The following is a 22671-nucleotide window of genomic DNA, read 5'->3' as shown; positions in this document are numbered from 1 at the left end:
AATATAAAGGAGAGAACATAAAATAAAGGGGGGGATAGTTTCTTATTGTTCATTGAACATTTATTTAATTGTAAATTTTGACATTTTTCTGACTTCTTTCGGAGTCTTTTGAAGCTACTTGATATATTCTTTAAAGTCACATAGAAATCCTGTCAAATTAACGGTACAGGATCAGACAGGAGGGGCGTCTGTATTTCCTCTGATCACGTCACTGCTACGTGTCAACATGCTATAGGCTCGGGCGCTTCCGGCTTCTTCCTCTGGGCATGAGATTAACCGGACAGATCAACAGTACAACAAGTGGAGATTTGAACCAGACTCGGGGGGTTTCGCTCCTGAGACAGTTCCACCATCTACCTCATCGTGTCGTCTCTGGTTTCACCGAGGAGCCGTCGTCCGTCGGGTAGAGAGGATCACTGTGCCCGGAGTGGATCGCAGCCATGATGGCGTCCAGCTACAACGCCAAGGAGGAGGACGGGCAGCACCCTGGCGCCGCGGGTCACGGCGGAGCGGCGGAGGCGAAGAGCAAGAAGCCGGACAACACGGCGTTCAAGCAGCAGAGGCTACCGGCCTGGCAGCCCATCCTGACGGCGGGCACCGTGCTCCCGGCCTTCTTCGTTATCGGCCTCATCTTCATCCCCATCGGCATCGGCCTGTTCGTCACATCCAACAACATCAAGGAGTTCGAGGTAGAGTAACTGTCATGTCTGCCGGACATTTAATCGGCTGTCACCTGTGGGAACTGGCTAAAGGCTTGTTCCCCCTCAGCCCGTTTAAAGTCACTGTTAGCAAACGGCAGCTGCTCCACAAACCACGTCAACCTGTTGAAATTACACGAGAACGTAAACAACCAGAGACATCTTGTCTTGTTTCTGATCCTCTAACTCTGCCCAGCTGGTCGTTTATCAACGGACTCGAGCTAGCTAGCAACTAGCTAGCTAGCTCAAACTAATAACAAGAATTCAAAAGTACTGCATGGACAAATACAAGCGCTCAGCTCGTGCTCAGGCAACTTCATGGACAGTTGAGACTCTGATTTTAATATTCAGATGATTATCAGGATGTTTTTCACCCGTTTAACGCATATGTAGAACAGATATTGATATAGTCAAATTTAACTATTTTCATTCAGACCACACAACGGGATGTTGTGTTGTTGAAATTGCGTTTCTTCCGGCTCCACGTGCAAACATAAAAAGGCAAATACACTAAATACAACAAAAAAAAGACATAATAGACAGACACAAAACATAAGTATAGACCTAAAGACAACCTGAGCCACAAAGAATGAAAAATTGCACGTCCTTTTCACAGTGGCTGGATTGTTCGATTTACTTCTTAGTATGTAGCACCAAGTTCTTATTTATGACGGTTTGCAAAATGTTAGAAACAACAAAGCAATGCAAAGACTATTTCTTTTAAGGGAAGTAAATAAGTCCTGATGATCGTTTTGCATCAATTTAGTGAAAAGTATTATAATTTACAACATCACACACTGGTAAGGAGATCTGAGGCTGAGAAGTAAAAGTAAACTCTGACATGGTTAACATAGGATTCTTAGAAATAAGAAACTCCTCGACACAACTGGTGAAGCTGTACACGACACAGACCGGGAGGAAAACTAGTACATTTGAAAAACTTCCATCTGGAAGACGACAGGGCACCAAAGAGCAGCAAAGAGAAATATTTTCAAGTGATATTTTGTTCCATTTTCAGTTGTTTTACTCAAAGAATACTTTTGTATGAGCTGTTAATACTTTAGCACCTTTATCTAAAATGTTTACCACCTCAGACTCATTTTATTTACTGCACTTATTCGTATTTCTTTTTTTATGTTTGTGCCTAAATGAATGAACTGTGTTTGCCATGTGCTATGTGAACCAGTGTTATCACAGCTTGTGGTCAACTTTGTAGATAAAAACAAATGTCCACACAAGTGGCCTAAAAAAAGCTTTCTATTAAAGTGTAACTAACACCCAGCTTGTATCAATGCGGTCGACAAGAAATTGGGAAAATATTGGATAAACATAAGTACAGTTCAACAGCATCACATTACAGCTTCCAGTGTCAAGTTAAAGTTGAATCCCTACTTCAGTTATATTCTTTATATTAAAATACAATATGCTGCATAGAAGTTCATAACACAGAATCATAATTTCATCTACTTGTACTGGATTAACGGTCTGTTAGTGTGTCTCAATATGGCCCAGTATGAAACTACATGCATTTATTTGAGCTAAGTGTAGTTAATAAATCCACCCCTCTTTTTTCAGATTGATTACACCGGTGTGAACAGTGAAAGTCCCTGCTACAGCTGTGCCAATAACATTAGCTGGAACAACACAACACCATGTCTCTGCTCTGTGAACTTCACCCTGGATCAGCCATTCGAGGTGAGCGGGACACCAGCTTACAGTATGCAGGCACCATGAATAATACATGACTTCCACTCTGATATTGACAATGTGGCTGGCGTAATGAAAGGGAAAAAAACTGCCCTCCTTACACTTAAGGTCCATTAAGATCCATTTTGGGTCCAGAGAAAAGCAAACTCAGGGTTTGTTTGGCGACTTCATTGTCATGGATTATTCTCGTCTGAGAATGTGCAGTCCAGTAACTCTTTAAAAGGCTTTTATTGATTAGTTATTAAGAGCTCAAACCCAGTTGTATTTCAGTCTCAACAGATTTCAGATAAGACAATTCCTCTCAAAAGATGTAAGGTTCCTTTTATAAATTATTAAATTTGCATTTATGGGTGCATCAAAGATGAAACTGGACCGATACTTGTTATCTATCCAGTCTGTAACACTATCTCTCTTCTCCCCTGCAGAGCAATGTCTATATGTACTACGGCTTATCCAACTTCTATCAGAACCACAGACGCTACGTGAAGTCCAGGGATGACAGCCAGTTGTATGGCGACCGCTCTGCTCTGAAGGTATGACACTGACGACATTGTGTGTTTACATCATGCAAAGATTTTAGATTGAAAACCTCTTGCTTCAGTGTTGCCTTCTCTGTTGTGTATAGAGCCCCAGCAAAGAATGTGAGCCGTACCGTACGAGTGGTGGAGAGCCCATCGCTCCGTGTGGGGCCATAGCCAACAGCCTTTTCAACGGTAAGTGAGATATGGTGAACAAACACTTTTGCAGCTCCTTTGTCCAACGTCAAGTCTTATCTCACCATTTCATCTCCAGCTAAAAGCTCTGTACACTCTGACATTAGTTTGCAGAAGTGAAACTCATTGTCTGCTCTTGCTGTGCGCTGGTATTGAATGTAATGCTTCTTTGTTTCAGACACTCTGGAGCTGTATCATTTTGATGTCAATGGCACCAGAAATGTAATTCCTCTGGTGAAGAAAGGAATTGCTTGGTGGACAGACAAGCATGTGAAGTTCAGGAATCCTGGTGTAAACAACAACCTCACTGTAGCATTCCAAGGTGGTTTCAGAAAACTGTGCACAAACCTTTCAAAACACTTAAAGCAACACTATGCAACTTTTTTTGTACCAGAAAATTACAGCTTCTAAATGAGTTTGATGGTCCACATAGGGACAATGATGCTGTTTTAATTCCCACTCCTCACCCTGAACACCTGTTGCTGCTCTCTGTAACTGTGGTGAGTGGCAACGATCTCCTGTGAGTGTGTAGCTGACTCATAGTCGCAGTTTAAATTGCCAGAATCAGGCCCAGCAAGTTCAGGAATAATGCTGAACTGTAGATCGGTTAAAATACTTTATCTCCAATATTCAGCGAGGAAACTTTACAATATCAAGAATTATAACACAGTTTGATTTAGTTGTTACAGCAGCACCTCTTTATGTTCAGGAAGCCAGGGATCATGGGTAATATCCACCGCTCAGCTGAGTTTCACTTCAGTGAGTGGGAGTAACCTGTCAATAGATTGATTGGCTTTGTTTTCTTCTCTACATTAAAACCACTTTGCAAAATTAGTCCCAACAAGTGGCTGCAGAGGGCGCTGTTGCTCAGTAAAAGTTACAAAGCGTTGTTTAGAAACCCTTGTCTTGCAGTGTCTAACTTGGTTTTGTCTTATTCTTTCTCAGGTACAAGTAAGCCGGTGAACTGGAGGAAGCCAGTGTACGAGTTGGACCCATCAGATCCTGACAACAACGGCTTCATCAACGAGGACTTCATTGTGTGGATGCGCACGGCTGCGTTGCCCACCTTCCGCAAGCTGTACCGCATCATCCAGAAGAAGTCCAGCACCACCCCCACTCTACCCAGTGGCAAATACGTCTTGGACATTACTTACAGTATCCTTTTGAATTATGGCCTGAAACACTGCAGCACAATCAAAACTAAAGATGGCTTTAAGCTCGAGGGTTGGCTTGTATGAATTTAATTTCCTCATGGAAAGCTACACAGGACACAATTTATTATCTAGAAGTATAATCTTAGATCATCATTAATCACATAGAGTTGCCTTTAATTCACAAATCCTGTCTGCACCGGGAAACTCGGTGAGCATGAGAACACATTAACATCGAGTAAATATTAGTTTTTGTCGTCAAATCCTGTTCTATGAGCAAACACCAATACACTTACTCTGCGACTCCAGAACTGTTTGTTTAATGTCCACATCAGGGTGAGTTATCTAAAAAAGTCTGCTGAGTAAAAGAAAGTTACATTTAGTTTTATATCAACATATGTTCCAGAGCAGAGAGGAGTCTGGGTTTACTCTGCAGAGTTATTCACGGCTTGTGGAAGTGTTTTGTGCTCCACATCGTAACATCAAAGTAACAGATAAAAGTCAGACTGTTTATCGACTTCGTAGCATAGTGCTTACTCTTCAACCACAACAAATCTTCGTGCTCAACTCAGATTTCCAATCAGCTGAAGCAGCAGAGGACTGCAATGCGCGTTAGAGCAAATTGCATATCATGTCAAATTTGTTGTAACTGGATATTTGTAAAGTATTTATAGTATTGGTCCAGTAAACAGGAGTTTCCTGTTAACAGGAGTTTCCTGTTTACTGATAGGACAAGTGCAATTTTTGGATAATTAGGTTCTGACTCTACTGCTGTAAAACAGCCCAGTTCAGTGTTACTGCTTTTGCTGTAGATTACTTCTAAATCTTATATCGTCATTTTCTCTCTTTCCAAAAGCTGCAGTTGTTTTTCTTTAACCATTTGTAATCAGATTACCCTGTGACCAGCTTTGACGGTCGCAAGCGAATGATCCTGAGCACCATCTCCTGGATGGGGGGAAAGAACCCCTTCCTGGGTATCGCCTACATCACAGTGGGCTCCATCTGCTTCTTCCTGGGTGTGGTTCTGCTCATCATCCACCATAAATATGACACCCGCAACAGCAGTGCAGATATCCCAAACTAAACAGTTCTTCTGTTCTCTCTGCATGCATGTGGGACCCTGTGGGGTCCGTTCAGGACTGCTTGTTGAATTTCTTTTTTAGTGTGAATACACTGTTATCTGTGATTGTCTGTCGCGTGTTTGTGGAAGGACAGAAGCGTCTTCGGTCTCATCAAAAGCCGTGTTTCGACGTAGGACGTTTATTTTAAAATGAAGATGCTAGAGTCTGTGTCTCTGTGCATTAAGCTTTAAGTTGGCCCCTGCGATCGTCATTGCCCGTCCTCAACTTCTTTTTTTTATTCTCTAATTTATCTATAAATCTATAAAGTGTCTATTTTAGCATCGCTTTGCAAATGGCTTAATTATTGAAGGATGTATGTATTTTTAAAGTAATTGTCTGTACTATTTACTGTTATATGTCCTGCTGATGAATGTACTGTTAAATTCCATTGACATACCTCTGACGTGACCTTGAATAGAGGATGGGATGAACATTGCTTGCATGCTGGTAACTATGATAAGCATTGATGTTTAACAAGACCTACTTTACTCTTGCAGAGTCAGAGAACATTTATAATTAATACCTACCAATCTACCCCCTGCTATGACTGGACGTATAAGAGAATGTGCCCATCATATTCTATATTTAATTATAAGAAATACTCCAATACGATCTAATTCTTATTAATAATGTAAACATGATTCTTTACAGCTACATATCCAGTGTTCTCCCTTTAGAAGCACCTCTGGCTGATCAGAGCACAAAATTATATTTTGGTTTTTACACTTAAGTGTGTAAAAATATCCTGCGTTCTCCGATGTTGACCAAATTATACTGAATGCACTTTAAAAGTGTCACATCTGTTAGTTTTCCTCTTGTTTTCACTCCATCTTCTGTCGTACTGTTGCGTTGCTGATTAGTAAATGATTCGTTAACTGTTTAAACTCAAGTTATCGGTTTTTATAAGGTTTATAGGGTCCAATTAAACAACTTGGTCAATGTTCTGGTGTCATTTGTGATTGTTTTGTTGCACCTCACAGCCACCACCATCTCTTCTGCTGCTTTCATCATTAATCTTTTTATGACTAAATAAGACATAAATAATGAATTAAAATCCCTCAAGAGGCCAAGATTCCTCATATTTTTCTGGTTGTGCATGCATTCCCAATTTTTGCAAGATAAACCACACTGAATAATATTGAACATGACAGGAGGGAGTTGATCTCTGCTTTGACAGTGTCCTTTGTTCTATTATTAGGTGCAAGTGCAGTAATGATAATTAGCCAGCAGATGTCACTATTTTGTTAGAATCAAACATGGAACAATTTTTTATATCAAGCTAAACTGGTTTATTTCCCTTTTTATATACAGTCTGTTTATTTGTCTTGTCACTAGTGGAAGACAGTTTGAGCTGAACAGTCAGAAACTTTTCCAACTTCATGTCACTTAATACACGTGTGTATTTGTGGGACTTCACTTCAGATTCAGTGTAAATTATCACCGTCATCGTGAGGGCTCTCTCTATTTGCTTTCTTTAACAGGAGGATAGTAGTTTACATTCATCTGGAGGTCGGGTTAAAGGACACGCGGCTCCACAGAGTCACTGTGACTCTGTGTGTTTGGTATTTCAGCATTCCTCTGAGATTTGATGAGTCAGGCTCACTTCAGATGTCTGTCTTTTTTTCCTTTTTGGATAAAACACATTCGGCTCCCTAATGTTATTACTGAAAATAAATAAAATTCCTTAGACTAGATGAATCATAAAGTAATTGTTTGAAGTCTTGGTCATTTGCCTGCAGCTCTGTCTAGGACCCATCTGTTATAGTTGATGTCTCCACAGGGAGCGGAAATGAGCTGTTTACTGCTGCAGTGACTAGGAAGTCACAGTGAAACAGGACTGTGCAAAAAGACTTTAATATTATTATTATTATTATTATATTTGTGCAAGATGCTATTTCATCAACTCTCTGCTTGTACTTTGGGAAATTATTTGTCCTATCAATGATAATATCATTATTTCATGATGGAAATCGTTACTTATTGATAGTACAAATATTAAACTGCACTTTTTAAAACCTGATTCCTGCTGTAGCTGTTTGGTAAATGTTGCTTTATATGCAGTTTACATATCAAGACATGTTTTTTATTCTATACCCAGAGTTTGAGTTTAGTGTGAGACTGTCGTCTGTTTTCTAACTGATGTGGTTTTAACCAGGTTAGATTAGATCTCTGTCACCAACCTCAACATGTACGTATATAGTGTAGGTCTTAACTGTGACCATCAGGGAGCAGTAGAAACCAGTCAGCCAGTGGTTGTGAGGAGCAGGATAAATCTGTTGCTGAAATCCTTTTTCCTTTCCCAACAAAAGTTCATTTTAAACCAACTAGAAGTAAATGGTCTCATGTGACTACTCTGTCCTTCTGTCTTTAAGTATTTAAGCTCTTCAAGATAAATAAACCTGCTCTAGGATTACACTGATTAATTTCTGTTTACAAAGCCAAATATTGAACTTTTATTCCAGTTGAAATGAAAGGTAATACATTTAAATTTAAAGCTGCCTGTTGCACATATGAAACACTTCCCCCTGTCAGTGTTGTCTGTGCCCACTGCTGTGAAGTCACGCTGCTACTGGAAACTCATTAAAGCCACCAGAGGAATGCAAGAGAAAAGAAAAAGTAAAGTTTCCAAACAGTGGATCAGCATTAGAGGGGAGGGGGGGACACTTGGTGACAGGCAGGTTTCCTAAGAAGCCCATCTGATGGTAAATTGAGAGCTGGGAACTGCCCCCCTTGTTAAGTAGCTGCTGGTGGAAAGATTCTTCCCACTTGGAGGCTTTTCCTTGTCAGACATCTGCTGGCGGAGAGGAGACCTTGGTTCTGCCTCAGTCTGTTACTCACTCTCACAGGAGGAGGCTTCAAACAGGCTACTCTCAACATTTGGTCTGTTCATGGTATTTTAGGGGGGGTTGAATTGGTGAGTAGACTAACTTTTCATTCACAGAAAATTATTAGTTACTGTGGCATTGTAAAGAAAAGACATTTTATATTTTGTAACAATTTAAAAAAAAAACTTTTGTGCCAGTTTTGTGCCACAGTGCACTCTGCAATAATTTGATATATGTGGGCTTTAAATGCATAATTTGACATCAACTAAATAACTTTTTCGTTTTCATTACACAGAAGTGAATTTAATGAAAATCACAGAGAAGCTAAATTATTACTGAAAATACACTTCAGTAATAATTTAGAATCATTGTAAGTTATGTTGTGTATTAGCATTTATTATTATTTATTATTAATTATGTGTAATTGAGTCATTTTTTAAAAAAGTTTTAAAGGTCCCTGCAGCTGCAGTTTTCTTGCCTTTGCACCAGGCGGGGTGCAAAGCCTGTGGTTAAAGGTTAGAGAAGCTGGGGTCAGACTAGAGTCTACTGTGTGGGTGAACGGGCTCAATTTAACATTTATAGCTAAAAGACCCCCTCTAATTATTTTAAAAATATATTATTAATCAACTAAGTCTGCTAATGGCGTTAGATGAGTACATGTGAAAAAAGTCAAAAATAAATACATGTAGAAAATAGAAATATATGTAGAGTTTAGAGTGTTTATGCTATAATGGCACAAAGTTGTATGCCTTTTTACTTAAGAGGCTCCGGTGAGGGCAATACATTTTATACATTCAGACGCATGAAACAAACCATTAAGTGACCTCTGATATCACAGTATTTCATGCAGACCTCCATCCCTTCAGGGGCGAAAGTCAGTGTGAACCATAGATGAGACGACAGTGAGCTTCAGTGTGATAATAAACTTTGTGAAAATAAACTTGTGCATAACAGGAAGAAAAATGGATGTTAAAAGTGTACAGGTAACAACAAAATAAGCAGTTGTTAAAACAGATGGGATCACACAGATTAAATACGGTATGCGCCAAACATTCATAAATGCTTTGCGGTTAAAGACAGCTAGAAAGCAGTGGGGCTCCAGTTAAGTCAAAGCAGATGAAAGAGTTTTTTTTCTCCCTATTTAAGTCCTACAGCTGTTAGTACAAGCGTCTACCTTTGGGTGTGTGCGTCAGCTGGAGGCAACAAGGTGTGGCCCTTGTTGTGTAAGCGAGTCTAGATGGTTCTTGCACTTTTTGTTATCATGATGGAACAAAGAGGAAATAATGAGAGCTGTCAATCTGGATTCCTCATTAAAAAGGCATTTCAGGAGAGCGTTTATCTCCACTGTGCATGTTGCATGTGAATACAATGGAATCTAAGTCCAAGGCATACTGTCCGTTCTGTGTGGATCTGACCGACTGGACGCTGCGGTGCGTACATGTGGTTGAGCGTCGGTCACGGCCCCACGCTGAGCTGCGGATCTGCAGCTCGAACTCATTGTATCTCTTTGTTCTCAGAGTGATTGATGAGCTGCTGACCCTCAGAGTCCAAACATGAAGATAGGGCTGTCACTGGCCACTGCGGCCTTCCTCGCAGCCTTGTTATCCTCCATAGATGCCCAAGGTAAATGAAACCACCTGGCCTCCGCCTACATACATACATACTACATCATCCTGTCTCTACATCTCTTCCCTCTCTTCTTTCACCTATTACCTCCACTGGTTGATTGCATTATGATTAGTTTGTTACTTTACGTTGAAACATTTGTATTAATAAGCTGAATAAAGTTATTCTTATGTCATGTGTATGGTATTTGACAATGTGACTTTTGAACTGTTTGATTGTTTGATGACTGTCATGACTTTATCCCTCATTTGTAGCGTCAGATTGATCTCATCACAGGCTTTGATGTAAACTCCAAATCCACTTTACACGTATTCAAGCTGCAATTCAAATCGTTTAAACCAATTCTGCAGCTGCAATTATCTCATTCCCATTTGGCGCATATAGAAGAGACCAAGCTCACTAACAGTTGTTTCGTTTCAATTATCTGATTAAATGTATTAAACACACTAAAAGTAGAACAAAACTAATTTCATGCTGTAATGTTTCCCTCAGAGATGTTTTAACAGGCCTGTTGAGCTTGTAGTAGATTCTTGGTTTCAGCACCAAGTAAAAACTGTGTTTCAAGTCATTAAATCACTTATGCAACAACCGAAATAGAACAATAGTGGAAGTGGAGGGCAGTGATTTAAATAATTTACTCAATAGGCTGTTAAAAAAAGATTTATTTTGATGTCAGTAACAAAAGTGAAAGTTGAAGCTTCAAGTTCAGAATTGTCCCTTTTTTTTTTTTACAGTGTCTCATTATGGGTCCAGTGTTTTATCTATAATTCAACACTGGATCCATAATGTAACTTTATTGGTAGAACACATGGAAACGTCTGAAGAAAATCCATTAACTTAAAAAAGACATTTACTTGCACAACTCTGTTTACTTTCCAGCTCTGATCTGTGCTCATACGTTTCTGTTTTAGTGGTAATTAAATACATTTTCTGTGCATGTCACAGCAGCCAGCCGCACACTGTTAACAATCTGTCACTAGATTTGACAGAAAGTGACTCAAAGTAATTTCATATGCAAACATTTCAGTCCGGATAATGACAATTATGGAAATATTGTATGGAAAACTTCTGATTTCCCCCCCTCCCCCCTCCCCTTTGAAAGCTCCCTGGCCAGGGCGAGAGGAGTCGAACGTCAATTCTCACATATCTCCGCTAACGGAATGGAAAGATGAAATACGAGAAGAGCAAATTAATCCTCAGACAGCCCGAAGACAAAGAGCCTTTCTCGGGCTTCTTTGCGGGCACCCACCAAAACGCTGAGTTGCAATACATATGGAAAGTTAATATGTAGTAATGTTTAATGTCAGCACATGTTGTGGAATTACTTTGGCGTCTGTCCTGCCTCTTTTGGGAGAGTGGGAGCTCTTTCCTCCTCCGTGCTGGTCTCTCCTCCTGGCAGGAGCTGCAGGCCAGGAGAGCTGGCTGGATGAAGACAGAGGTTACTAACAGAACAGTAGCCAGAGTCTGGCCCCTCGGAGCCAGGAGGGACCTTTATTAGGTCCTGATGGGACAGACATTCGTATAACAATAGCAACCACAAGATCCAAATAACAAACCAGAGATTTCTATATTTCTATATATATATATTTTTTTTTTGGACAAAAACCTCCTTTGTTCCTCGAGAATATTTTAAAACCAGAAGCACATGTGGTCAAAGAAATGATAACAAATTGAAACAGAAGTGGAAGGTGCAGACATAACGTTCAAGTGGGCACCGGTCGAAACTTTTTCCACTACCCAATTTGCTGCCAGCCTATGCTGCGACCCCCCCCCCCACACATACACACACACACACACTACCATTTGGTGTTGGAGATGAGTACTCATGGAGAGTTCAGTGGGAACACGGCCCATCAAGTTGATATGCCAGGTTGGTGATCCTCCAAATCCCAGTGTTTTCAATAATTCAGTGGGCTCCTGTTTGTCATCTGCCTGTGCATTCAGTGTGTCCCAAGCTGTGGCTTCATCCTCCGAAGTGTATTTTACAATGATATTCTTGCTCTCCCACTGCCCTTCTTCTTCTACTTTACAGCCACTTGGCAAAGCTCTGTGCTCACACCTCACCTATCTCCTGCATGGACTTGTACTCCTGCTGCCGCTGTGGATTAACCTCCTAGTGCTTAAGTTAGTGCAGATAACATCAAGCTAATTTCATTCACGGCTATAACATTCTTACGAAACTTCTTTTGTTTTTCAGAACAAATTTGATCTTTAAACACCAATTTAGAAAATTGGTGTTTCTCAGGGGCGGATCTAGGGCCAGGGCCAGGGGGGCACTAGCCCCAGCTGAGATCTGATTGGCCCCTGAGGTGCCCTAGAGTAGTCTTTTGAGGAGAATTGCATGTAACATATCAAGAATTTAGTTGAATCGTTAAATTACATATATGACAGCAGTTTATTTAAGGAAAACGTAATTTTTGCGATTTTAGAGTCAGCTCTGATGTGACTTTCATGCATGTAAATGTAGTGTAAATATAGTGCTAAATGCTAACACACTTTCCGCTACCTAACATGAGCTCCCAGCTGCTGAAGCTGCGAGACAGAAAGAATATCATTTTAAAATATGTTTGTCATCTCTGTCTATGTGGTCCCAACTGTACATGGAAACTACTGTCCAGTCAATCAAAGTTGTTGAACCAAACAACTTTATCATGTACATGATGATGCATGACGCTGCGATCACGTCAGCTCGGCGTGAAGCCGTGTGGTCTTGTCACACCGTTTATGTTCTTCCTGTGTTTATCGTAAGGTACACACTTCCTCTATTATAGCACATCTGGAGAAATACTGATCTCTCATGCCTTCTCATGCAGTATGCTGCCAATGAAAAAGTACACAAGAGTCTCCAGTGACAAATTGTGTATTCTTTTTAAAAGGTTTGCAATGGATGTGTGCCACTCAAGTGTCTCAGCCAAATAAGCTTCAAAACCACTTATTTTGTCTCCGAAATATGTTTATATACAACGTATATATAACATATGGTGTTCAATTATGTCAAGTGTTACTTCAACAACTTCATGGCAACCTTGATTCCATTGTATAATCAGTAACTGAAGAATGAAGTCAGTGTTGTGTTTTTTTTCTCCTTAATTCTGAGATCAGCTCTATCATAAAAGCGGTTTAGTGTGTGTGGTCAGGGCATGCGTTGTAATGACTGCACTCAGCATGTGTTGGATGGTTCAATCAGTGTTTGCACTTTGGTTAGTTTGTATGGAGTTGTGCACATGTCGGCATACACACACACAACGTGTATGCCGGTGCTTGAGTTGCTGGCCAATCTTGGTCGGGCAACTCAAACAAATGTCATTTTGCTCCAAAATGGCTTCTCACCCAGTTTTTATTTAATTTTTTATGTTGTTACGTGTTTTTTCTACTTTGTCACAACGGTGCTGTGTGTCTGTCCCCAACAACGAACAAAGTCCACTTCAGTCCTGAAGTGTTTGTCGTTGGGATCAATGTGAATGCTTGATTTAAAACTGTTTGATCTGATCACGACATATAGAACCATCACTATACACAACCATCATGTTTGTTGTGATATAACGCTGTGTCTCTCTTCCTTGCAGTGGAACCTCCCTCAGACTTGAAATTTAAAATTCTAAATGAAAACACAGTGGAAATGTCATGGGTGAGACCCTCGTCAAACATACAGGGCTTCAGAATACAAGTTGTGTCAGATGCAGGTCAGTATGGAGTCAATGTACACTGTATAAATAAACGCATACAGTATATGCACACAGAAAATACACACGCTGCAACCTGAGAGCTGATGTACCACTTGATTTCTTCTCCCAGATGAACCATCAAGAGACTTAACCCTCGATGCCTATGCCACTAAAACCTCAATCACTGACCTGACCCCTGATCTGGACTACTCTGTGTCCATTAACTCATTCTATGGGTCAGAGGAGAGTATTCCCATCTTTGGGCAACTGACCAGTAAGTACAGACTTCGCATTAGGTCGATGTAGGTAATTCGTGAAAAATATACCAATATGCAATTGTAAGTTATTTTCTTTGGGAGGAAAGAGTCTGTTTACCGACTTTTCAATTGCTCACTGTTAAAAGCTAATGCAGCATAAAGATGTGTGTTGTTGTGTGCATGTGGTTTTGATCCCTTTTACGAAGTGTTAATTTTCTTCCCCCCCCTTTTCCGCTGTGAAAAAGCACACAGTAAGCGTCAATGTGCTGCGATGTGCAAACTCACCAAGTGTTTCCTGTGTTTCAGTCCAGTCCAGTAACACCAGCACACGAGTCAGGAAGCCAAAGTCAGATGCCCTCAGTGAGTATGTTTACTGTGGTGTCAACCCTAATCTGAACAGAGATGGCTTTCCTATTTTTTTTTTAAAAAGATTTTTTTCCCCTCATCCATCATCATAGTATTTTTTTCCCTCTGGAACAATTTGTTTCAGGCGGATATTTTACCTTCTGCCAGGGTTGTCACAGGGTGAGCAGGCAGGGTTGCGACAGTGACTGGGAGGTCACACATCAGGTTCTTTTAATTGAAACCACCCGGCATTTGAACCCCTGTCTATATTAAAAAGAAATGGAGACAGGGGTTCTGTTATGTGTCACAGAGAGGAGGGGAAGAGGAGGAGGGGGTTGTCAGGCAATGATGTCTTCATTGTGCCACCTTTAGACGCAAGTTCTGTCCCTTAAACCAGAGGTTCTCAATTTTTATCTGAGCCAAGAACTCCCGACAAGATAGAAAACATTCCTGGGACCCCCTCATGTATGTCCCTTGGGATACTTTGGCATAGCCTACTGCCTTTACACGTCTACTTAGCTACAACATGAGACTTAGAAAGACATGAGACTGAAGACATAGATTCCTTTTATCCTGATAGTTTTAATGGATCAATTTTCTCTAGGACCCCCTGGCAGTGTGCCACGGACCCCTGGGGGTCCACGGACCTTAATCTGTCAAAGGATGTGGCAAAGTTCATAATCAGACGTCTCCTTTTCAAACTGTCTTCAGCTTATGTCATGAGACTTATCTGTGGTCATTGACATGGTCACTTATCTGATGATAGGACCCTGTAACCTCCCTTCCTCTGCTTTGAGGCCATTATTTTTAACGTTTAACGACCAGGGAACTTTAAGAAAGAAAGACTCCTTTTCAAGGCTAAGATGTGAATAATTGAGACCTACTGGAATGAGGATTAAAGTACATCCGCATAGGCCCAGCCAATTTATTTCAGCAAAGTTAGAATCTTTAATGTTTCAATGAATTCCATCTGTGATTTAAAGCTCTATAGGATTTGAACTTTACGGGTCTATAAAGCCACATTTTTGACTGCTGGAATGGGTTTACAGCCCGATTTCTTTGGCACTGGTTGATGTTATCTTTGATGTCAGAATGGAATGCATATCCAACTATCTGTCAAGGATCTGATTTCATTCAAACAGACAGGAGAAGATATGGACCAGTTTGAAAATATTGTTCCAAGATCGAGCTATTGCTGCTATACCTTAACTGGCACATTTTTGGCTTGAAAGTCCATCTAACTTGATGTGCACGTTAGGAAAACCCAAACTGTTCCTAATCTAAATCAGTCAAAATGTGTTGCATAACTTCTAAATGCTTCTGTTGGCTTCTTCTGACTGACTATCTAATTTCTCCGATATCAATATCTGTTTTGCAGAGTGTTCGGTCAGTGCAATAGCAGATTTGGTTTTTCTGGTGGACGGCTCATGGAGCGTTGGCAGGGAAAACTTTAAGCACATCCGCAGCTTCATCAGCGCCCTGGCTGGGGCCTTCGACGTTGGCGAGGACAAGACAAGGGTGGCTGTGGTTCAGTACAGCACAGACACCCGCACAGAGTTCTCCCTCACCCGTTACACCAGGAGAGGTGACCTGCTGCAAGCCATCAGCTCCCTGCCCTACAAGGGAGGGAATACAATGACAGGTAAGGTGCTTGCACATCCTGATATAACCTTAAAGTTGTTTAAATACAAATATGTATAAATGTCATGACGTCCTAAATGGTTGACTCTAAATGGTTGACCGTCTTGTACCTTGGTTCGAAATACCAGGTGGCGTTGTAAGCCATGTTAAACCCATAAATGTAGTTTTGTTTTTTTAAATCAATTTGGTAATAAATGATATATTAAAACCAACATTGATGTATTTTATCAGAGAACAGCCATATAATTTAGCTTACAACTCGAAAAAATACATTTAAGTGTGCAGTATTTCTTTAAATACACATTTCTGTCTTTAGGGGATGCCATAGATTTCCTGCTGAGGAACATCTTCACGGAGGCAGCTGGATCCAGAAAAGCTTTTCCGAAGGTAGCCATGATTATCACCGATGGAAAATCCCAGGACCCAGTGGAGGAGCATGCTAAAAGACTTAGGAACATCGGAGTGGAAATATTTGTCCTAGGTATGGTTTATTATTCAGGGTTTTCTTGAACTGTGCTCCACCATGTGAAAGTCAGCCTGTCCTTGGCAACCATTTGATTTTCCACTGATTGTTCTTTGTTAGATATTTAAAAGTGAGGAACTTTTGTTTTATCTATCATACACAATGCTCTTAAACTGTCCGTCAATGGTCCTCCACATCTGTAATGCAGACGGTGAGATGAAAGTTTAATAAAAAGTAAGTTGACATTGTTGTACTTCACATTTTCCCACTCAGGTATCAAAGGAGCCGATGAGGATGAGCTCAGGGAAATGGCCTCCACACCTCACAACAAACATGTGTACAATGTTCCGAACTTTGACCTGATCCAAGAGGTGCAGAAAAAGATCATCACAGAGGTGTGCTCCGGCGTCGATGACCAGCTCAGTTCAGCTGTCAGCGGAGAAGAAAGTGAGTCAAATGATCTTCCTTGAACATGTGTTATAATACATGCAGTTTTTCCATTTAATGCTCCTACTGTAGTTTTTACCTTATCCAACCCAACATTTTCTCATCTTCCTCTCAGTGGTGGAGCCAGCCGCGAACCTTCAAGTCACAGAAATCGCATCTAAGTCAATGAGAGTGACATGGGATCCCTCCCTGGGTGAAATCACAGGCTACAAGCTCACCCTTAGCCCCATGTTACCTGGATTGAAACGCCAGGAACTGTACATAGGATCGACTCAGACATCCATCAACGTCCGTGACCTTTCCGCAGACACCGAGTATGAAATCACTTTGTACGCCCTAAAAGGTCTGAATCCCAGTGAACCCATCATGGCGATGGAAAAGACCCAACCTGTCAAGGTGTCAACAGGTAAGATGAAGTGGTTAGGCATGACACATCAGAATTTCTTGACGATTCTTAGGTTAGATTTACTTGAAGAACCTCACTCGTCACCTTGTTTCATTATGTAAGCCATACAAAGCCTTTAATTAACCCATGCTTTCTTGTATTTTTCAAGAGTGCTCCCTGGGAGTAGATGTGCAGGCCGATGTGGTCCTTCTTGTTGATGGTTCATACAGTATTGGATTACAAAACTTTGCCAAAGTTCGTGCCTTCTTGGAGGTTCTGGTCAACTCCTTTGACATTGGCCCCAACAAGGTCCAGCTTAGCTTGGTCCAGTACAGTCGTGATCCACACACTGAGTTTGCCCTCAACACCCACCATCACCTCAGCTCAGTTGTGAAAGCTGTGCGCAGCTTCCCCTACCGCGGAGGCTCCACTAACACTGGCAGGGCAATGAGCTACGTCAGAGAGAAGATCTTTACCTCTGCGCGTGGTGCGAGGCAAAATGTTCCCCGTGTCATGGTCCTGATCACAGACGGAAAGTCATCAGACTCTTTTAAGGATGCGGCCACCAACCTGAGGAATATTGATGTGGAGATCTTTGCCGTCGGTGTGAAGGATGCAGTGAGGTCTGAGTTGGAAGCCATTGCTAATCCCCCATCACAATCTCACGTCTTTGAGGTGGAGGACTTCGATGCCTTCCAGAGGATTTCCAAGGAGCTGACTCAGTCCATCTGTCTGAGGATTGAACAGGAGCTACTCAACATCAAAAAGAGAAGTAAGAATGAGGATGGAAACTCTTAACATGCTAAGTGTTTCCAGCCACATGATATAACTTTTTGACATGTATTCTGGACGACTGCCATTTGCTAAGTTTGTTTGTAGCTCCATGTTGGTCCATACTGTCTTTATTAGACACTGCACCATTTGACTGTCTGTTGGTGGCGAAAAGCCAATGCAATCAAGAAAAAAGTAAAACACAGCATTATACAGTGTAAATTGCCTTCAGGCAAGGCACCAGCAAAATTTAATCAACTCCCCCCACAAGTAAACATACCACAAAACCACATGCATGCTTTTGGAATGATGCTATCATGCCATTTGTTATCACTCACAGTTCCAAAAAACAGCAGCGACTAGAAAAATTTTTTTTTTAGTTTTTCTTTTTACTTGACCATGCTTATGATTCAGAAGCCCCCTTCAGCTCTGAGAGAGAATGGAGCTGTGGTCACACAGTGGTAAAATTTCCTTACACTGCACAATTTGTTTATTGATGCTTGTAGTCTCAAAACACAGACCAATTACTGAGTGTACCATTCCATGCCCGATTAAAAATCTTTTTTTAAACTTTGCCATCTGCAACAATACTTTGCTATTTTCCCCCATTAATTAAAGCTAATGCCCATGCCCGAGGCAATGGAAAGAGAGGAAAAAAGAATAATAGTCAGCTACAGTAGCTGAAATATGATCATGGTAGAGTGACTTGCACAAGATTAGGGTCCATACGCTGCATATTTCTCAAATAAGTTTTATTTTTCAGGTTTGCTTCCACCCAGAGATTTGGGTTTCTCTGAAATCACCTCCAGAAGCTTCCGTACTACTTGGATTGCCCCTACTACCAATGTCCTGTCTTACCTGGTGCGTTTCCGTAAGGCTGAGGATGTCACTGGAGACTACATTTCCATGGCAGTGCCTGGTGGCACCACCACAGCCGTTCTTCCCCACCTTTACCCTGTCACTGCCTACGAAGTCAACGTCTTCGCCCAGTATGAAAAAGGAGACAGTTTTCCTTTGACTGGCGAAGAGACCACTCTTGAAGGTAAGAAAGATTTACTCTGTTTTACCTGATACAGCTAAAATAATCAAAACAAGAAAATTTAGCAACCGTAATATGATTTTCTTTTTAGAGCAAGGGACGGTACGAAATCTACGAGTTTCAGAAGAGACAACAAACAGTTTTAGGGTGTCTTGGATAAGTGCTCCGGGTTCAGTGATCAGGTATCGTCTCACCTACGTTCCACTGAGTGGTGGTGGGGAGTCTCTGCAGGCACAGACCAATGGACCAGAGACAGCCATAGTCCTCCAGGAGCTTTTCCCCATCACCACCTACCGTGTGTCCGTGGCTGCTGAGTATGCTAATTTTGTAGGGGACGAGATGCAGGTCGATGGGACCACAAAGGAAGGTGAGTCAGATAAGCTTCTGGATTTTGAAATAATTTGTTTACAGCATGTGCTAAACAGTCCTGTGAAACTTGTGTCTGATCCGTTTTTGTTTGACCCTCAGTCCGCGGCTCTCCTCGTGACCTCCGTGTTTTCAATGAGACCATATCTACAATGAGGCTGGCTTGGCAGGCTGCTCCAGGAAATGTCCTCCAGTACCGCATCGCCTTTAAACCTGCTGAGGGGGGCGAGAGGAAAGAGATATCTGTCAAAGGAGATACTACCCAGGCTATGCTGAAGAACCTCAAACCGGCCACTGAATATGAGCTGTTCGTCAGCGCTCGCTATTCCTCTGGTTTGGGCGATCCTCTCCTGGGCACAGGAACCACCTTAGAAGGTAAGGGAGGAAGTCACAGTACTAATGTCTAACTTGGAAGCTTTGAAGCATGATGTGTGACAAAAGTGTGAAGCATGCTTTATGGCTGTGGACTCAGTAAGTTGAACTTCTGAATAGACAAATGTAATTGTGTTCAGCTTCTTTTCGAGCGCCAAGAAACCTCCGGGATTCAGGCATGCATGTTTAGGAAAACCTTGTCCTTGATTAGTATTTATGAGTTTAAGTGCTGCATAGTGTAAAACTGCTGAAATTAGGTCATTTGTCTGCCACTAAGTCCTTTGAAGAATGTAGTATCTGGTATTTCTCACAGGCGACTCCATCAGAATTACTTTGCAAGCTTGGTCGAGTATATGGGATGTTGTTATAAGGGAAAAGACAGGAATGAGGCACTTAATGTAATGTTTTTTGGCAGAGACTGTAGGTTAGGGTGGTTCTACTGCCCATGAAGGCAGTGAAGTGGAAATGGGTGGGGGATGCTTGTAAACCTAGAAAACTTATGGAATAGCTTGGAACAGATGTCCATATGCCTGCCTAGTAATAGCTTCACATCTTGGCCTGCTTGGGACATATGATTTGTAGTTTAACAGTGGTTTTTAAGAAATGTGGGTTAATAATTATTAATGTAATTAATTGTCAACTCCACTTGTGGCTGCAAAACCAGTAAATTTTGTGTGAAATGAAAAGAGTTCACTTATGTGGGCAATTCATTATAAGGGGGGAGTTTGACCCAATATGATCCGCCCGCCTCTGCCTCTGAATCCGACTTCGCATTAAAATGGGGTCATTTGCTTGGTTTAAAGATAATGTTTGTTGTCGGATAAGCCTAAGAGGTAAAAACTCCAACAACAATTCCAGTACATAAAACAACTTTATTGTTAGAGTCACGCGCTTTGGCATGTGGCCTTACCAGGGTCATGATGGTCAAATGTTTTTGGCTTGTGGCCCTTGTTATGGTCCAGATGACCCCCCAAGTCAGTCTAACAAGTGGTTCTATTTACTGCAAGTGTCGCTGGAGCTTTGACCTCTGCAGACTTTTCTCCTCTTCTCAGTGCACCTTGGAAGCAGGTGAAGTTGTGTCAGAAACCTCTACTCAAGTTCTATTCTCAATTCAACTCTTCAAACTCTCAATCAATCTCAATTCACAAGCTTTTATTTAACCAGGTTAGTCCCATTGAGATTTCTGTCCTGGCAAAGAATAGCAGGAACACAGTTTCAACAGTGAAATAAAATAACAGACAAAGATATAGATTAATAACATTAACATTAGTTCCACTCTTCTAGGTTTTGAAGCTGAAAATCAGTCTGCATTAGGTGCCTAAAAGCAAAAAGCTTTCTTTCTCCATTCAGTCCCGACGCTGGGAACAACAAATCGTAAAATGTCCACAGAACGGAGTTTATGACATTCGTAATTTCATTTTAAAAGAGAAGATAAACTGGAATTAAGGAATTTATATTCTTGGTTCCGTGGACATTTTGTGATTTGTTGTTCCCAAAATCTGTCCAGTCCACTTGCCAGTGAAACCAAAGGCTTAAGCTTGGAGGTTATTAGTTATGACCGCTCTATTGTCTTGTCTTAAAAATCAGTCAGTTCCTGTGTTTTATTCATCTTTTTGTGCGCCAAGATAAAAACGGCACAGTTGCAGTCTTAGCTCGCCTTGAATTGGACTCCCTTCTGAAAGCAGTTTGAAGCCACAGACCCATCCAAAGATTTTCTATTCATCATAATGTGTGTTGAGTAGAATGAGTAGAGACAGTGTGTTCCTATTCAAAAGCGATTTATTGCAGACCACATGGACCTGTGCTCTAGGTTGCATAATACCACATATTGGCTCATACTGTATACTCTAGAATTGACTAAATTTCAACTCACAACCAGTACAATGGATCTTTGTTTACATTTTGATGAGTGTAAGAGTCTGAAAAAAAGGGATTTTCTTTTCCCACATTCACCAAATGGTTTGGGTTTGATTATACAGTTAATTTCCACTGGTCATTTCTGTGCTGTCATCGGCAACACACCCCCGCAGGAAAAAAGAAGCTCCATGACAAAGCACTTTGTTTAGCCAGCTCTGTCAATCTGTCATGACATCAGCAGGCTTCAACACTGATCTCATTGTTTTGAGTGCCACTCATGTTGGGTGCACCCCCCCCCGTGAAGTTCATGTAGGCGAGAACCAGGAGACAGTGGCTCACACAAAGCCATCCGTTGTGGCTATGACGGTGGATGGTCGCCAGTCCAGAAGCACTGAGTGGGACAGAATTAAAACATCCTGAAATAACTCAGAAGGAGGACAGAGAAGGTGTTAAGGGCAATGCTTGGATGAACATCCCAATATTATACACAAACATGGCCAAAGTTATTTACTTAGGAAGAAGCCGTTTTATCCGACATGTGGAAGATGTTACCTACGAGGACCTTGAAAAGGCGTGTGAGCTGTCTGTCTGGTCTCGGGGGAGAGCCGTCTGGTTGTCTTCCTCCAGGGTGGGGCAGAGGACAGGCAGAGGCAGAGAGAGGGTGAGGACGAATAGAAAAAAAAAGTCTGTTCAGAAATGTGAACCGGGTTGCCTCAGGGTGGCTTTGCGAGTGAAGCTCAGCCCATAAATCGAGAAGTCACATGTTCAAACCCCTGAAGGAGCCATTGTACCCATCTCTCTAATAACTAATTACTTAAATTGCACTGCAAATGTTTTCCCATGTGCCTCTGGCACAAAAACAAAACTGTCTTTAACTCGCAGAGCAGCACAATACAACACCAGGTGAAAACGTAGCATCTTGCTTTGATTTCCTCTCAAAGTGATGCCTTTGCAAACTTTTAAGCTGTGCCAGGCTCTTTTTTTCTCCTTCGCTCTGAAGGTCTTTTGAGGTAAAAAACCAGAGATGGGCAACGTTGGCACAGAGACACTGAAGGCTTCATTTTTGTGGCTCAGACGTACAGTATTAGAACCAAGAGCAATACAGTAAGGGAAAACTGAAGTGGGATGCCAGTGCTGAGATGGCAGTTTGAGGGAACAGTGCATTTCCTGCAGTGATTTTGGGGTTCAGTTTTTAAATTCAGCTTTTTCATACTGAGATCAA

General features: G+C 41.4%; 2 protein-coding genes across 5 annotated transcripts in view; both read left to right on the top strand.

Annotated features, from left to right (window-relative positions):
* The first annotated feature begins 214 nt into the window (after window positions 1-214).
* On the top strand, window positions 215-6331 carry tmem30aa (transmembrane protein 30Aa). Its single transcript, XM_035169090.2, has 7 exons — window positions 215-689; window positions 2274-2393; window positions 2831-2938; window positions 3031-3118; window positions 3297-3440; window positions 4064-4273; window positions 5160-6331. The coding sequence occupies exons 1-7, from the start codon at window positions 441-443 to the stop codon at window positions 5351-5353; spliced, it is 1113 nt and encodes a 370-aa protein (XP_035024981.1). The 5' UTR covers window positions 215-440; the 3' UTR covers window positions 5354-6331.
* A 1799-nt stretch (window positions 6332-8130) lies between these two features.
* The window catches only part of col12a1a (collagen, type XII, alpha 1a), a 57100-nt gene continuing 42559 nt past the window's right edge, over window positions 8131-22671 (top strand). For 3 of the 4 annotated variants that reach the window (XM_035168050.2, XM_035168049.2, XM_035168051.2), the window contains exons 1-13: window positions 8131-8304; window positions 9733-9838; window positions 13408-13524; window positions 13637-13780; window positions 14070-14123; window positions 15487-15750; window positions 16066-16230; window positions 16486-16659; window positions 16775-17065; window positions 17214-17816; window positions 18579-18857; window positions 18946-19221; window positions 19323-19595. In XM_035168050.2, the coding sequence (XP_035023941.1) occupies window positions 9769-9838; window positions 13408-13524; window positions 13637-13780; window positions 14070-14123; window positions 15487-15750; window positions 16066-16230; window positions 16486-16659; window positions 16775-17065; window positions 17214-17816; window positions 18579-18857; window positions 18946-19221; window positions 19323-19595 (2710 nt within the window). In that variant the 5' untranslated portion in view covers window positions 8131-8304; window positions 9733-9768. The remainder of the gene's footprint in view (window positions 8305-9732; window positions 9839-13407; window positions 13525-13636; window positions 13781-14069; window positions 14124-15486; window positions 15751-16065; window positions 16231-16485; window positions 16660-16774; window positions 17066-17213; window positions 17817-18578; window positions 18858-18945; window positions 19222-19322; window positions 19596-22671) is intronic. The other variant, XM_035168052.2, reaches the window with a different exon arrangement.

The sequence above is a fragment of the Hippoglossus stenolepis genome, chromosome 10 (assembly GCF_022539355.2).
Source record: "Hippoglossus stenolepis isolate QCI-W04-F060 chromosome 10, HSTE1.2, whole genome shotgun sequence".
In the NCBI taxonomy this organism is placed as follows: Eukaryota; Metazoa; Chordata; class Actinopteri; order Pleuronectiformes; family Pleuronectidae; genus Hippoglossus; species Hippoglossus stenolepis.
Note: the sequence above shows the minus strand (reverse complement) of the source record. Positions and strands in the feature narration are given on the sequence as shown.

Coding starts and splice junctions, on each gene's coding strand:
- tmem30aa (XM_035169090.2), top strand. CDS start 441: ATGATGGCGTCCAGCTACAACGCCAAGGAGGAGGACGGGCAGCACCCT. Junction 2,394..2,830: donor CCCTGGATCAGCCATTCGAG/GTGAGCGGGACA, acceptor TCTCCCCTGCAG/AGCAATGTCTATATGTACTA. Junction 2,939..3,030: donor GCGACCGCTCTGCTCTGAAG/GTATGACACTGA, acceptor TGTTGTGTATAG/AGCCCCAGCAAAGAATGTGA.